This window comes from Teleopsis dalmanni, chromosome 2, assembly GCF_002237135.1.
Source record: "Teleopsis dalmanni isolate 2A chromosome 2, ASM223713v2, whole genome shotgun sequence".
NCBI classification, from domain to species: domain Eukaryota; kingdom Metazoa; phylum Arthropoda; class Insecta; order Diptera; family Diopsidae; genus Teleopsis; species Teleopsis dalmanni.
The window spans coordinates 201,173,208-201,191,947 of record NC_051847.1 but is presented as its reverse complement, the minus strand read 5'-3'; the positions used below and the strand labels follow the sequence as shown (position 1 = coordinate 201,191,947).

Genomic DNA, 18,740 nt, shown 5'->3' with positions numbered 1-18,740 from the left:
CTTGTAGCACCCACCCACAATATGATTAGCTATAAATATGTAATAGCGTTGGAAATTAAATTGCAAGCGCTGCAATTGTCTAGTTCAAACCCAAAAGGTGCGCGTTTACCAACACTTTTCAGGCTGAAATTGAGGCAATGAATTCGAATATTAATAGTCATAGCATGTGGTATAGTTGGCTCCATGCTCAATGCTCAATGCTTAATGCTTCATGTTTCGTACTCCACATTGAGATACATTTTCCATTGATGTTGTTGAATGAATATTTAATGCGTTCTTGATACAAAAAGTCAACATGATTTCTGATTATTATCTTTTGGTACATATAAATAGCGTTTAATATATTTATACATTGTATATAAATATATATATGTACAATATAAGTGTTTTAAAAATTTATAAAATTTTATTTTCATTTTATTTTTTTAATTTACGTAATATTAGTTAATTTTATGTATATTTTTCTTTAAAATTACATTTTTTGTAAAAATATATTTTTTGTTTTCATTTTATTTTCAAAATTGGTTCAAGTTTTTCTATTAGTCATAACCATTTGTATTCAAGGAAATATCTTTTGGCATGTACTACACGTTTAAGTAATTTACGTGTAGTGTAGGTTTTACATATAAATTTATTTAAATAACTAAATTTTGCTAAAGGCAAAGTAATAACAATTAAGCAACTTAAATATTCTTATATTAATGGCATATTCAGAATTATCATGTAAACAAACTCAGTTTAGTGATTCTGAATTAAAATTATATATCACCACATAATACAGGGTTTTGAAATACACAATTTTTTTTTATAATTGTTTTGCAACTTGTTAATTTATAACAAATTAGAACTATTTGAAAAATATATCTTAAATATATATTGTAGTTCATATATTGTAGTGAAAACAATTAAAATCAATTAACATTTATTTAAACAATTTTCATTATATTATAATGAAATAATAGAAATAAATATTGTATGTAAATTATATGATAAAAAAGTAATTAATAGCGGAAGGAATTTGCTATTTGCGCGGCACCATAGATAAAAAGCAGACTAAAGCACTGGTTAGCCTCTTCAACTATAATAGATGCCCCGCCACAGTAGAACTAAGCTAAGATTGTTGGCAGGTTATCTAATGGGTAACTATAGCCAACGTTATCATCTTAATAAAATTGAGCTATAATAGACCCACCCTTCTCAGTAGAACAAAGTAGAGGTTGTTAGCAGATTATCTAATGGGTTACCATAGCCAAAAGAAAGAAAAGAAAAGAAAGAAAATCAAATCTGCTTGTAAACAGATAAGACTTCGAGTCATATCCATTGCGGCTTTTCGATTTTGATTAGGACCACAAAAAGGTAACTGGTCCTAGAGTTCCTATTTCCCCTCAGATATTAGAATATTTACAATAGCTAAGATTTAGGTCTTTATTCAAAAGGTGAACTCTTTACTAAAGTCAATTATTTTATTACAAAGAAGCTATTTTTTAAAATTTAGAAGGATTCGAATAGCAAAGAAAACACAAACACAAAAATTTAGTTAATTTCGATTCGAATTTCTTTTTAATTAGTTTATAGTCCGTATATATATTTGTTTAGCCTGCAAGTGCCAGGCTTTGTAGTCTTTTTTATTTACTGAAATTAGTAAGCAGCAAAATGACTGAAAGGCTAAAGTGTTAGCGTTTAGGGAAACAAGTTGGTTAATTGCTAGCCACATTAAGAATAGTTATTAATTTTCTTTGGTTGCCTAGTAGCAACTCAGTTCACTAGCTAGTCAAAAAATATACCACGTAAATGCGGATTAATTCAAAATCGGTACTCATATATGTCACATATGGGTTTTGAACTAAATATATTTTACAATGTGGTAAAGTAATAGTTACAACATAAATCCATTCTACTAACATAACAGATATTTAATTGAAAAATTTTTCTTAATTTTATATATTAATTTATATTAAATTCTTTAGAAGTTGTGCAATATTAAAAGTCACTTGCTTAAACTAATCTTAGTGTTAATAAATTATGGTGGTTTCAAACAATTCGACAAAAGTCAAAATTTAAAAAAAAAATCAATAAAATGCATAAAACTATACCAGAATTATTGTGTAAAATCACCATTGAAAAGCTTAATTTAATAAAAGTGAATGCAGTCGAATTAAGCAATTCAAACAATTTATCAATTTTTAATAAATAACTTTGAATCAATTAACAATTTGTTTACATTTTTTTTTTTTTGGATTTTTAAACAATTTTGAGCTATTAAACTAAATTGTTGTTGGTATTTGGTTGGTTTATATTTATAAAAAAAATTTTTCTATTAAAACTAGTTTTAAATTGTCATTTTTTATATAAATCTTTAACTTCATTCAATTAAGGCTTTTACACAATAACTGATTATATCTAATGTCTTGTTAGCTACAACTTCTTATTGCTTTAATGTAACTAAAATAATATTTATAATTTTCAAAATTATTTCTAAGAGTACTGAGCTAATTCAAGGATTAACTTTCAATGCGGAAGCTGCAATTTTTATAACTCTTTTACTAACTTCAAGCGTGAACTTTTATTTCAGTTTTATATATCAAAATAGAAAAACTTCAGGAAGTTTTGGGGCAATATTGTTTAAGATCGTAGCAGTAAAGTTGTTTATAATAAAGTTATAAAAAGTTATTAAAAAAATATTGGTTTATTTTTGAATGTTTAAGTAAGATTATTGCTTTTTTTATCATTTATTGTATTTTAACCTTAAGCCATCTGTTATATGGTATAATTTTTATTACGTTTTTATACTTTATTTTTAATTTTTTATAGATTTTGTATCTAAAGTTTAGTAGATTTCAACTTAATGTGTAATAAATATTTATTATATTGTTAAACTTAAAATACAACTAACACTCTTGTTAAATAAGATTTTCTTAACTACGTTGGGTAGATAATAGTGCTGTTCATATTCGAATTTACGAAGTATTCGAAGAAATTCGAATATTCGAATAGTAAACGAAGTCTTCGAAGTTGAAAAAAACTTCGAAGTTTTTGTGAATTTTTGTTCTCGAAGTCTTCGAAGTTTAAATGTAGTGAAAAACTTCGAAGACTTCGAAGACTTCGTAAGCAAAAGGTGAAGTGAGAGCGCAAAATGCAAACAAACGTGCATCACACAAATTATTTGAGGGATGAAAGCATTTGCTTTGTTTGTACGGTTTTATGTTTTTTGTTGTTATTCTATGCAGAAAATTAAAAACATGTTTTTTTGTTTTATTTTATTACATAAAATTTATTTTATTATTAAATATGTATTATAATATATATTATTTTTAAATATGTTATTATTAAATATTTTTTATATTAAATAAAAAATTCACATTTTAAATAACTTATATTTATTATATATATTTAAAAAATTATATTTGAGAAAATTTTTAATATAATATAAAATATATACGTAATAATATGAAAATATTGATATTGATGGATTTTATTAGTAATGGAATTTTATAAAAGTTTTCATTTTCCTTTTCAATAAAATCACAAATTAAAATCTTGAAAATTAGTTATGGAAAAATGAGTTTTGCTTATTAATGCCTAATTATTTGACCTGTATGAGCTGTGATGATCACGCAGGCAAGCGCAAATTTATTTTTGCATTATAAAATTTTGAATGTTTTGTTGTAGTTACAGTTATTTTACTGTTTATGGAAAAATTTTAAATCCCTTATTCTAGGAAAAGAAATACATAATATTATAAGGAAGTATCTAAATAAAATGTAAATTAGTGTATAAGCAAAATTGTATAAAAGAAATTCCATCAAATTTTCATGTATTTTATATTATATTAAAAATTTTCATAAATATAATTTTTTAAATATAAATAATAAATATAAGTTATTTAAAATGTGAATTTTTTATTTAATATAAAAAATATTTAATAATAACATATTTAATAATAATATGTATTATAATACATATTTAATAATAAAATAAAAAAATAAATTTTATGTAATAAAATAAAACAAAAAAACATGTTTTTAATTTTCTGCATAGAATAACAACAAAAACATAAAACCGTACAAACAAAGCAAACGCTTTCATCCCTCAAATAATTTGTGTGATGCACGTTTGTTTGCATTGTGCGCTCTCACTTCACCTTTTGCTTACGAAGTCTTCGAAGTCTTCGAAGTTTTTCACTACATTTAAACTTCGAAGACTTCGAGAACAAAAATTCACAAAAACTTCGAAGTTTTTTCCAACTTCGAAGACTTCGTTGAAATGCGAATATTCGAATATTCGAAGAACTTCGAATTTTTAAAAACTTCGAATAATTTGAACAGCACTAGTAGATAACTGCATAGCAGCATATCATTGATTTTAAATATTTAGTTATGAATAATAATCTGTTAAAATATACTATGTATAAACTATGTATAACATAAACTGTTAATTTCTTTTAACATGAAACGTTAATTTTTAGACATGAGCGATACATAAATGTTGCTATTAATGATCACTAAGTACATGTTACCAGTTGAGTTGTAAGACCAGTTTGAAGCAGAAAAATCAAAATAGTTTTAGTGGTAATTAAAATAAATTTTATTTAAACAATTTATTTATTTAAAAGTTCGTCCCATTGGTGATTAATTCTTTCAAATGACTATATCCATTGAATAAAGGATTCATTTAAATGTGGAATACTCTGAACTACTTCTACATTTATGTTTTAGTATGCCTTTTGCAATATTTTTGCTCCCTAATGATTTAATTCAGTTATGATGAAATCAATTTTCAAAGGAATATTGTTGAAGATAATATAAACATAACAGTAATAATACGTGATCTACCATGGGCGACCATGATCGGAAGAAAAGAAACTTATTTGTTATAAACACACGAGTTCACCTGAGAACTTATTACTATAAAAGAAAAAATCACTCTCTTGTTGTTTTAGTTGTAACCCATATTCTTGAGAATACAGTTGAGCCATCACATTGGACCGCAATAAAAAGAGAGTATTTGTTATGAAAACAGTATTCTTTCAGATATTGTATTGTTATAAAAGGTTAATAATAGATTTTTTTTTGTCATTTGATCATGGTCTTCTGTTGTTTTTGCTGTAATTCACATTCTTAAGACACTCCAAAAGTGTTATATAAAATAATAATCTACATACATATAAATATTTATAAATAAACAAATTTATTATATACATATGAATGCACGCAAATGACCTTACGCGATTGGGCATATATACGGTTGCAAACTATAGATTCTGAAAAGACAATGAAGAGTCAGCCATACATGTGCTTTTAGAATGCTCTGCGCTGATGTACATACGGAATAGAGTCCTAGGAATGTATACTCTTTCGGAAGAAGCAATAAAACTCTGTAAAGTAGATTGTATACTATTTTTTTTATCAAAGCAAAAGGACTTAGGAACCCAGAAGGAGGCACAATAAACCTTCTTTTTCGCAGTGCCACATCAATAATAATAATAATAATAATAATGAATGCACGCAGAAATTATCTAACCAGCTTTAGTTCAATTTTTATATTAGAGTTTAAAATAAAAGGCTGTATTTGGACCCGAAAGGAGCGCTTGTATATAATAAATCATCATCATAAAAAGCATATGATAATTTTTAATGTAAAATTCATATAAAAAATGATACCGAAGTGGTTTTATATATACAAAAAAAGAAAAAAAATTAACAAAGCAATAACATTTGAATTTAATAAATTCATGTTATGGTTATATTTTTTAATTAACTTGAAAAAAAAAAAAAATTCTTTATTAAATGTTTTACATGTGCCGAACAAAATATACATTAATCTTTGGCGCTTATAAATTAATTGAAAATTTACTGTTGATTAAAATGCTCAATATGCTCAAATGGAAGTCACTTAAGAAAATAGCCAAATAGCCATATACATGAAAAAAAAACAACAAATAAATTGCTGAAATCATAATAGGATCTATAAATTTAACATAAAATACATATATTACAAATAAGGTAAAATATATAAAAAATTACAATAAATTGTAAAAATATGGAGTAAAAACTTGCATATGGCAGGCAAACAGCAGCGTAACCCCATGTGGGCCTTAAAATAAAACTAAAAATAGATATTACACCGTAGCTCTATGAAAAGACGAGATGTGCGCCAATCGGCTTTAACAGTGTCAGCTGTGTATTTGGACAGCAAAAGGCTTTAGGCAAGCAGTTAAAGTACCCTGCGGTGGATATGCCAGCACCTCGCGTCGACTAAATTAACTTTATACCTGTAAGTTAATATAGTTTGCATGTAGCGCTAAGAAAAGATACAAGATATAAAAGAACATCAAACTGAAATAGCACAGATATTATATATTATATGTATATAAATATATATATATACCTAAGTATATAAGTATATGTGTATATATATGGCGTAAACTATCAGGACAAGAAATTGTTATAAATTTCAAATGTAATATTGTAGTGGATTTTGGTCAGTAGGAAAATATTGCGAAATAAGCGCCAATGACGCCATCAAATCCGCCACCGACACCGCCACCGCATGGCTTTGAGCCATGGCTAAACAAACTGTGAGTTTGGGTGATCATGCAATTAGAAACACTTTCAAAGCTGAATTACTTTTAAGGAAAAATATTTACTTGCATAAAATACCTTTCACATGACACTTTTGCGCCAGTATCTGTGCTCACTCCTAGGCAGGCTTGCACTTCGTTAATAATTTTTTTCTTAGTTTCATAGTTTTTAATTTGTTATAATTTTTTTTTTATTTAATATTATTTAAATCGGAACGTTACTCTATTGGTTTTTTGTTCATACTCCAACCAAATTGGGTTATTTACTTCACTGGCTTCAGTAATGCTGGCATCGAATTACTTTTTATGGGTTAAAAACGTTTTATTTATTTCAAGTAATTGATTCGATTTGGTTTTAAGTTATACATTGGACTAATTTAAATTGAATACAATTAATTTGTAGATTTTTTCGTTGGATTACTTAAAAAATCAGTTGACAAAATGGGTTAAAGTTTATTTGCATAAATAAAATGAACTGAATCGTTAATCTACGTCATCTGATTGAGCAACATTTCACTGAAATTGTAAGTGTTGGCAGGAAATTTATTTAAAGATAAGATTTGATTTAAGTCAAAACGATAAATTTGTGGTACTACAAATATAAAGCAAAAGATTATAGTAGTAATCTTAAATTTGGTCTAAAACAGATAATCAAAATGAATAAACTTGTAATATTGAGCATTTGGATAGTCTGCAAAACTATGTACGTACGTATAGCTATATATTACAATATATACTAATTACACTTATTGAGTCAATCATTGCAGTCGAGTCGTTAAGGAGTTTTCAATAAGAGCATCCCTATTTTGAATAATAAAAATATTAAAAAAAAAATAAAAAATTAAAATATATTAGTTAAATATTCTTGAATAGCGAAACTATTTAACATATTGTTGTTATTTTTTATTTTTTTTATTACGGTTTAGTGAAAATGGAAGAGAATATCTGAAATTGATAGCTAACTGATTAATACAATAAAACCAAGAACACTATGTATTTGGTATATTTTACAACCAAAGTCCTTATAAATAATCATAAAATAAAGGAAGGCAGTAAGAAAACAACACTTTTATGTTTAAATACTACGAAGTATTCATTGAATATCCACAAATCACACTAGGGAATAATTCGAAACTTCTATATAAGCCATAGGTGATTCAAAGTGATTTAGGGCCTCGGAAAATAAATATGTGAAGAGCTAAATATTTGTATTTCACTTATTTCTAATTTTGATTGTTTCATTAGTTTTATAACTATTTTAAAAGAAAGACATTTTAGATTCATAAAAATGCTAACAATCCTAAACTTGAAATGCTACAATTTATAATTTTTTTAAAAAAATGAAATTATTGCACTTAATTAATATATTCAAAGCTGGGCAGCTGCTTAAAATGTTTAAGAAAACTTTTAACTTATAGTTGGTTTAGAAATATATTCTAAGAAATATAAGACTGTTTGAAGTTAATCGAGTTATTACTAAAAAATTTAACGATTTCGAAAATATTTTGAATATTATCACAAATGATGTTAACCGATTTTAATCGCAGTAAAATATATAAATTTAGTAGATTAAATTAATTTTACAAATGAAAAAATTATCTTCTCTTCAATTGTCTGTTTCACCTCATCAAATATAGTACATAATGAAGATTATAGGTGCGGTAGAAAGTGACTCTTGTCGACTCTGTCATAAGAAGAAGAAAACATCAGAATATATTTTATGCAACTGCACAGCGGTGGCAAGGCGTGGACTCGACTACCTTGGAAGCGGGATCTTAGTACCAAATCAAATAAGTTAAATTAAGCCCACAGCAATTATAAGATTTATAAAAAGTCCAAAATTGTTTTAGTTGGGCTTTTAGACGCACAATAGATCTTTTAAGTTGGGTTGCATTTATAGCCTATTATTAAATAGTTTCAGTTTTCATTTTGTTAGGTTCTTTTCTGCATACATTATTCTATGAGTAATGCACTTTAACTAATTCTGTCTCTATTATTCACTTTCACGTCATAGCCAGTAAATCATATTGCCAATTTATGATGGAAAATTCTATGTAATTAAATGAAGAATAATGAATGCTAATTTGAATAATATATTATTATTCAAGTATATTAATTATGGGTAACGACATTTTTCAAAACCATATGCTGTATAAATATATTAAAGTTGATATAAAAACCCACGTTTGCGGTGTAACAAAGAAATAAAAGTTCGTACTGCTCACTGTGAACATTTATGTTAAAATATTTTTCTATTATACTATAATATATAATAATTAAAATGTGTTGAAAATTAAATTAGAAAATTGTAATAAATTAATTTGAAAATTGATTATAAAAAAATAAAACAAAGTAATTTACTCTTAAGACCTTTACAGACCCACCGCATAGTACATAAATATAATCGATCATACAATTTAACCAGCAATTTTCAAATTATCGCCCACAAAGTGGCGATTGGTCACAAAATATGCTTTGAAAGTTAACAAAAAAAGTTCAGCTTGGATTAAAAATAACATTTAAAATTTAATACAATTTTATTTTAATATTATAAACAACAACAAAGAGTATGGGAAAAGGTTTAAAGTGAAAGATGAAAAATTTATTGACAGCAACTCAATGGGGAATTTGACAGGCAAAGTTGCAACTAATTAACTTTTTGATAGCAAATTAATAAAATTTATGATATTATATTAAAAAAAAAATATATACATAAATATAAAGTTAAGTATAAAAAAGAATTTGTCTTGCTTATGCATACAAACTTTTCTTTTGCCTTGCAAATGTTGCTTTAGAAAGTTTGTATACAAAGTTGCTTAGCAAATGTTGCTAGCAGTTATATTGACACAAAATTGTTTGCCAGACAACTTTTTTTTTCAAACATGTATATAAAAAGCTGCAGCCTGTTTAAATGTTGTCTTTTAATTGTTAAACATTTGTTGTTGTTATACATATGTTTGTGTGTATTGTTTGAATATTGTGCAAACTTAAATAAAAAACGTGTCCTGTCTTTATGTTTAAGGTTTTACAGTCCAATTACTATTAATCGGCATTCATTATACTCGGACCAAGAGTTAATATAATAAACTACGCCTGTTGCCAAGTCATGTTTAGATTAAAAATTTAATTTTTCAACTTGAGTTTTAACCTTTTTTGCAATTAGCGCTAAATGTGTTTGTTATAATGCAAATATTGTTGTTTTTACAATAAAAAAAAATTTAAATTTGTTGTTTATTTTTATTTAGTTTAAAAAATAATTTTTTTTATTTATTACGTCGTTATTGTTGACTTTATTTTTTGTTCGATCACAACGAAAGTAGGTCAGTTCTCTTGATGATAAGGCACTTAGAGGTATTCAAATTAATATAGATTAAATAAATGTAGACAAAAAAATTAATATAAATTTAATTGTTAACAATAATAAAATATATACGAGTAAGACACTTGACTTTTTATTTGCAGCGCTGAATTCAATTTTTTTTTATCGTATAAAAAATTAAAATAAAAATTATGAATTAGTTTATTTTCTCACGCTATGGGAATGTTTAAGCTATATAAATTATAAATTATATAAATTATAAATTATATAAATTTTAAATTTAAATACAAGGCAGTAGGTAGAAATCTAAGTAGCTACATTTCTTTTCATTATCTGGGTGAGAAAAGCAATATAAGTAAGTAGGTAATAGTTTGAATCGTCTTATTCATGATCACTTTTTTTACACAACAATTAATTGACTTGAACGATTATAATAATTAATTATATACATTGTATTGAATATTCATTTTATTGTATGTAACATGCAAAAGGCACACCTGTTTTATTTTAAACTATATTTGAGTGTGTATTTCTGTAAGCATAATTGGTTCAAAGCAATTATATTGAATTGTTATCAAATCTTAATAATAAGTTGAAAAAAAGGCGTATAATGAAATTTTTTAAAATGAAAGTTATTAAAATTAACAATCAGACTTCGTATCTACAACTACAACTTGGGGTTTGACGAAGGAACTCTTGAACCAATTTCTTTACCGCTATGAACATTATTAGTTTGGTACAAATTGGATGACAGCACCATCTCATAAGCGGAACGTTTAAGTTAAGGAGAATAGATTGAGTTAATGTATCCGGCCGTACGTCAAATATGAAACTATTCATCTTTAGCAATACCAGATAGCGCTAAACATCCCTGTAGGGATCATGTAGAATCTTAATGTCTTTGGAGAGCTTGAAGCTTTATTTTATTGAATATCGTTATCGATATTTAGAATCCCGTCATTATATTAGACTTGGGTGCTATAGTTTCAGCATACATACACCTTGCTGAAAAATACTCATTGGGGTTATGATATGATGCCATAGGTCTATTTTCCACATTATAAAATGTTTCTTTATTTAATTTATTAGTAGCAAATGTTTTAAAGTGCTTCAGTGCTCAGTGTTTTCAGTGCTCAGGTGCACTGAATCAACTCAACTAGCCTCAACATAGATAGATAAGATCATTGCTCAAAGACATAGAACTTTAAGTAAAATATATAACTTCATTAAATATAAACCAATAAGTTTTAGAAATATATATAAATTTTGTTCCATATGTGGGTACAAAAGTTTTATCTTCAAATTTAATGGTACTAATTCTCTATTTAATATAATATATGCATAATCCATGCGATTCGCTTGTAGATTGACTTTACTAGTGACTTATTTGAAATCTGAAAGGCCATATACTTCCAAGTTAATAAAGGCTATTGACAAATTTTTAGAGCAAAGTAATTCAATATTTTGTCATTAAGTAACTCTTACTATGATGGCTTGAAAAAGTTTTTAAGAGAGAGAGAGAGGACAACTATATATATTTATTGGGAGATATATCAGTCGGTTGCTAGTTAAAAAATTAATGTAAGTTATTCTGTTCTGTTCCGTATAAAGGAAGTATTTTTCATTTACGATATTATTTAATTTTTTTTCAATTGTTTATTTATCTTTATAAAAAAAGATTTATAATTGGATGATTTATTATTGATATGATGAGTCTCACGATAAAAATATTTTTTAAACGAAACTAGAAAATATAATGTAATTTTAATTCAAAATAAATTTCATGAATATTTATTTAATTGCCGCCTCAAGGAAACTTTTCGCAATTGTTAAGTAATAAAATTTATTATAAAAATATTATTTTATTTTAGAATATTTGGCAGATTGCTTAATTTTTTATGTAAATTTTATACTCCGATTAATGGACTGTGTTAAAATATTACAATTTTGGCATATTTACATTTCTATTTAATATTTTAATACACTTATATTAGTAAAACATGAATTGCATATCATGTCGGCTTTAGACACGTTTTGTTAAATATATTTATTTATAATTATACGTGTAAATTTGTTACACAAATTGTCTGATTGCATTTTAAGTAATTTGAACTATTATTAAAATACATTGCAAAAATAATATTTACAATAATAATGATAAAAGCACGCGATCGACTTTTGTAACTTATGAATTATGCATTCTGTGTATTTACTCGTATATCATATATCTGTTCAAAAAGAATCAAAACAAAACTATATATGAATTGAAATTATTATTTATTATCTCACTGGTAACTGTTGTGTATCGCTTGCACGATTATATGAACATTTGTTCTTGACCATAGACAATAATCGTTGGCTTATTGTATGTCTCTGAGATAAGATTTTTTTACGGCTTAAATTGATTTTTATTGTTAATACGTGTTGAATTATTTGTAACATATACATTAATTTTTTTATTTGGCATTATAAAGTTTTGAAATATTTTAAAATTTTTAATGAATACTTTATGTTTGGCATTCACAAGTTCTGGTCGCTTGACTTTGTCATTGGCATAAATCTGTACAAACATAACATTTCGATGTAAGTATCTCAATTCTTTCATATTTGTACCACCTCATATGGTACAGCAGTGAAATGAGGTCAAGTTGCTTAATCAAAGTGTGAAAAACGGAAATGTAGGTGTAGCACAGATATTTTCTTATATATTTTTATGTTAATTCAAACAAAAAAGTCGTTAATTTTTATTATATTAGGTAGTTAGTTAAGAAAAACAGAACGCTTATAAACTAGAAATTAAATTAAGATATGATGACGTCATAATAGTGAATTCCATATTCTAACTGCAGAATAAATCATGATAATAATTATTATATTATTATGAATCTCTTATATACATCTTAAGTAAGTACTTAAGAACTTCTTAACTTATTATCATATTTGAGTGAATCACTCAAATGAACTCAATATTGAGTAAAAATGCTTCAGATACTAGCTCGCGTTTCATCAAGCAAAGAAAGAAGAAGAAAGCAGAAAAACTCCTTAAGTAATAAAATTATTACTTTATAAAGCATAAAATATTCGTTAAAGTATTTTCAAAACTAAAAAGAACTGTTAAAAAATAGTTTTCTTATAGAGTCAAATATAGTCGTCGGGTTGATCAAACATATCACATTATCATGTAATTTGGTATCGAATGTCTTTTATCTTTTTTGAAATATGCATTTGACAATGCAGAAGATGAGTTCCTATAAACCATCCAATCCAAAACTCTTATACATCCCGGCAGGCACTTATTTAACATACTTTAAAACCATTTCTTTACTTTTTCATGAGTGATTAATTTATTGATTATAACTAAAAGTTGAAAAGTAACATTCAGTAAAAGCTTTCAAATTACCTATTAGTATTTACTTAAGTTTCCTATATATGTACATTAAAGTGAATAAACTATAACAATTTATATTATATCTTAATAATTAATCTTGAGAAAAATGTTCAATAAGTGTGGGTAAAAATTTTCAATTTAGACTACCAATAAAAAGCAAAAAAAAAAACAAAAACAGTCATCTCATGCATCTATAAATTGTTTTAAGCTAATATTTATATAATTAAATTATTCCATTAAAAATAAATTACATAAAATAGTTAAATAAGTTTTCTCAATGGTGTGAATAATTTTCATTTATATATAAATTATAATAAATTATTATTTAATGTGTTGAATATTTATATATTAGCATATAATATTTATAAGCTTATGTAGCGTCAAATTGTTTCACTCCGTTGAATATTGAAATTTTAAATAAAATTAATTATTTAAATCAAAATTAAAGAAATTGCAGTGATTGCATATATAGTATAAAAAAAATGATGTAGAAAATTTTTAAATACAATAATTATTATTTATAATAAATTCATCATATGCTTTCTACTTTTCTTTACAGTTCAGCGTTTTATTCACTATTGTTTTGACAGTAGCTTTGGTTGCTGGTCAACAATTCCTGCTTGGACAATTTCCATCCACAGTGCATAGTCAATTTAATTATAATACATTAGATGCAGTACCACAAGGCAGTAATGTCAGAGATCCAAGACAAAATAGAGGTAAGATGTTAGAAAAGTATTTAAAAGCAAAAAATTATATTCGTTCTTAAAATCAAATATGTATATATAAATTATTTTTGGATTTATATATATATATATAATTTTATTAAATTTAGGGACTTCGCACAGCAACTTAGATAGCTTTATGTACACTTTGTGGATTCAAAGTACTTCTCTGAGATGCTCATTTAAGTATTTTTGTCGTTTATGCAGAAGTATAAAATCCACTCTATTGAGTCTTATTTCTTCTTTCGATTAAAGAACAGTTTTATCATATATGCCTAAGTATCGGTCAAGTGCCTAGCCCATGTTTTATAGTCCATTTTTTTCCTTATAAAACGTATAAGTTTAATTAGACTAAATACCTAATCTTGTAAGACGAATCAATCTACAAAAGCTTGCCCAAATTTTTAAAATAATACCTTCTTTAAGTTACATGCATTATAATTAAAAAACTAAGTAATTAAAAAAGGAAATTATAAAGTTGCAAGAAATCCTGAAATTTAGATCAGCAGCGATTTTGTACTATATGCTAGAGCAGTATAGCTCTGTTCGTTTCACTTCTTCTGAATAGTTAAGAAAGAAAAGTTTATTTCTTCCTAAGCAACAGAAATGTTCTGATCCTAAAAGTAGCGAGACTTATAGGCTTTTAGATACATAACATATGAATTTCGGGTCTTTACCAAACTTCCTACGCATAAATAGAGGTATTCTGGAACTATTTATTAAAACTTTCTTTTCTATAGGATGATTTAAACTGTACGATTTTTCGCTTTGAGAGAGAGAAGAAAGGAAATCGTTTCTGTTGAATAGTGAAATTATTTTTATTAGATCAGTAAAATAATATCCATTAGGGATTATGTATTGGTTAATAATTTTAGAATTAATTATTAAATCTTTGATATCACTTTTATTTTCAGTCGTTTATATTTAATGGTTGTCAATACAATCAAAACAAATTAAATTAGTTTTTAAAATAATTTAATTCTGCTAGGTTCCAAAAAAAAGAATAAATGAAAGAAAATATTTTTTTTATTTTTTATATTAAAAAGGTTTATATTAAAACATTTTTATCTTGCAAAGGTTTTTATGGGAGGTCCTTAACAGAAAATAATTTTTCTTCTTCACCCCAACTTTTATTAAATTAAATTAAATAAACATTAGATTAAATTAATTTTAATTAAATTTCATCAATTTAAATTTTAATATTTAAAATTTATTTAATATTTAGATAAACATTAAATTAAATTTTATTTTATTTATAAATCATTTTATATATTACAAAAAGATATATAAAAAAAATATATATATCAACAGTCGAGACGTTTAAATCAATTTTATTTATTTTACATTGAAATAAGAAATTAAATGCTAATTAAATTTTTAAATTAAATTTAATAATTGCAGGACCAGTTGTGTTCCCACCTTCACCACCAAATCCACTTGATGAATCCAGCGGCGTAGTAGTCGGAGCTTCAGGTTACGGTTTTGTGCCACCACAACAAAGTAATGATTATAAAAAAAAATAAGTTATTAACACAATACAAAAAAAAATAAAATACACCTAATAATTTTAAACCAAATGAAACCAAAACTCAAAAAAACTTAAGACAACAGAGAAGAGAAGCTTAATTGGTGCAAAATAGCTTTTGTTTTTGTTTGTATTTAAATGTTTACCTCAATATTTGCACAAATTATTTAGTTAGTATATATTTAAAATAAGTTTTTATTTAAAAAGAAAATCTATTTATTATTATAATATAATAATATTAAATATTAAATATTAATGATTTTATATAATTTCACAGATAATGGTGTTTTTGGTTAAGCTTGTAATTCAATACATGAGACAGATACCAAATACATACTAATTATAACTCAGGCATTGCTTTAAGAAGAACCACACATACACACACACACAATAGATAATTACATTAAATTAAAATCAGAGCTAAACTTGGATTGAAGCTTAATTAATTACAAAACGGAAATGGCCGCCATATTAACAGAAAAATATTTTTACATTGCCGAATATTTCAATGAAGAATTCAATTAAATTGAAGTAGAATTGCTTACTAAAAAAACGCAACTAATTACTTAAATCAACACATAAAAAATTAATTAAAAGCAAAGCCATAAATTAATAATATTTCATTAATTAAACAATTGAAGTCATAACACTAAAACGCACATTTTTTATTTTATTTTTTATTTTCATTTTGTTTAAATATTTTTCAGTTTATTTAAAAATTCATATTAAGCAATAAATTTGTTTATTTATTTTTATTTAATTGAAATTCATTTTTTTAATTGGTTTTAATATAAGCATTCAAAATAATTATATTACATTTTTATTGCACTAAAATTGGATTTTCACTTTCAAATTTTTATTTTTTATTCATATAGTTTATAATTGGCATTCAGTTTTTTGCTTAAATTTATTATAATTTAAAATTAATCATCAATACAAAATTATCACCCAGTTATTATAACTGAAAATGGTTTTCATTTATTCATTATTTTATTAAATTCGTTACTTAATAAAAAGCCATGGCTTATTACATAAAGTAGAATTAAATTATATATTGCATTAATGTTTTTTAGCTTCCGTAAATTTATTATTATTTTTTTTTGTAAAACAAATTTATTATTTTTTCTAATAAATTTGGGTTTTTATTAAAATTTTTATTAAATTTTTAAGTTTCAAAATATTTTTTATTTCATTAATTTCAATTTATAATTTTTATTTATAAGATATTTAAAATAATTTCTAAATTTTATATTTTGTTCGTTTTAAATTTTTATTTTGTATTTAAGTTTTTTAATTAAATGAAATTATTTGATTTTATGTTTAATTTTGTTTTTTTTTTTATTATTAAAAAAAATTGGTGTATTTAATTAAGTTTAAAGCTTTTAATTTTATTTTCAAAAAAAATTTATATGTTAATAGCAACTTTTTTGTTTTATTTTTTTATTTCTTTTTAAATAATTTGTAAATCAGTTTTTAATTGATTATAAATTAATTTCTTTAGTTTTAATTTTACAAAATTTTTATTTTTAAGTTTTTTAAGTTCACTTTTAATTTCAACAAATTGGAATTTATATTTTAAAATAAATTATTTTATGTTAATTTCTAAATTTTATCTAATGTTATTATTAGTAAATAAAAGCAATAAATATATATGTATACAAAAAAATTAATTATTTTGTATTTTTATTTGACACGATTTTTTTTCTGCACTGCTTAATAAATTAATAAACTAAACATTTTATTTGATTCTTTCTAATATTATTTAAGAATTTATTATTTAATAATATCTCTGAGAAGATGAAAAATATTGTGGGAATGTTCTGATTAACATGAAGCAATTATAGGTACTGGGTGTGTTATTAAAAGTATTATTAATATAAAATGAAATATAATTTTTCACACTAAGATTTAGGTGAAACTTATATCTGTATAAGTAAAAGTGCTGACTCCAATCAATAAATAACTTTAAAAAGCTCCTCGTAGTTTTTTCTCTAAATTTAATTTAAGACTAAATGCATGCACAATATAGAAGCACAAATTAATTAATTAATTAATTATTAATTCTAATTAATTTTATTTTTTTGCAACAATGGAATGGTTAAAAGGAATGGTTACAATGTTTTATGAGAATATATATATATTTTTTTTTGCAATTTTTTAGCGGAGTTCAAAGATACTGAATCAGTATTATAAGTGAAGTATATTGATTACAATTGAATAAAATTCATTGATATTGATTAATACGTCAGTTATTTATTTTTTAACTCAGGTAAAAAATAGAAAAAGTAATTTTAGAAATAATTAAAATAATATTTACATATATTTCAACTTTATTTTTAAACATTTATGTACAATGGATTATATTTATACTGAGTTTTTCTTTATTGTTTGATTGGGGTTCATCAATATTGAAAAAAATAAAATAATGTAGGGATTCCACAATAATGCCTCTTAGAGATATTAATATTGTGATGGAGATGCTTATAAGTCTTTGTTGATATGAAAACATGTCCAGTAGGAAATTGTTTTAGATCTTTATCATTATTATTTATCATTATCTAGATCATGTGCAGCGTATCTTGAGAATAAAATCTGATTTGAATTACTTACTTAGTTCGTCATTACAGACGTAAGTCCTCTTTGGCTGCGTCGAGTAGATTTCGCCAGCCAGTCCGATCAGTGGCTTGCTGTCGCCAGTTGATAGTACCGAGCGCCCTCAAATCGCTGTTCAATTGGTGCTTCCACCAAAGATGTGGGTGTCCTCTACCGTATTTTTTAGCAACTGCTACCGAATCAAATGCCATTCTGTTGCAACATTTTCCTCCATTCACATGACAACACCAAGTCAGCAAATGCACTGAATTTTTATACACTTAACCATGTCAATGTCGCGATATTGCTTATACAGCTGATCGTATTATATAATTAGATACTCGTGGGTAACGCATAAGGGATTACCTAATTTAAACATAAAAATAAGCATTCTCGGTTTAAATTTTACAGGATTCAATACAAACCACTTGCGGTTCTAAAATTATTCAAGAATAATTAAACTAGTAGCTGTTTCTAAAGATTAGTGATGATAAATATTTCGGATAATGTTTCCAAAAATGACTAGTGATGGGTATTTGACACTATTCGAAACAGTTCAAGAATTCATTTGATTAAAAATTAAATTTTTCAATTCGAAAATTTCCTCAATA

At 24.8% G+C, this 18,740-nt stretch overlaps 1 protein-coding gene across 1 annotated transcript in view; it reads left to right on the top strand.

The window, feature by feature from the left end:
* The window catches only part of LOC119681320, a 28,906-nt gene extending 12,941 nt beyond the window's left edge, over positions 1 to 15,965 (top strand). The window contains exons 2-4 of the mRNA XM_038094479.1: positions 13,847 to 14,006; positions 15,414 to 15,512; positions 15,815 to 15,965. Of these exons, the coding sequence (XP_037950407.1) occupies positions 13,847 to 14,006; positions 15,414 to 15,512; positions 15,815 to 15,834 (279 nt within the window). The 3' untranslated portion in view covers positions 15,835 to 15,965. The remainder of the gene's footprint in view (positions 1 to 13,846; positions 14,007 to 15,413; positions 15,513 to 15,814) is intronic.
* Positions 15,966 to 18,740: the final 2,775 nt, after the last annotated feature.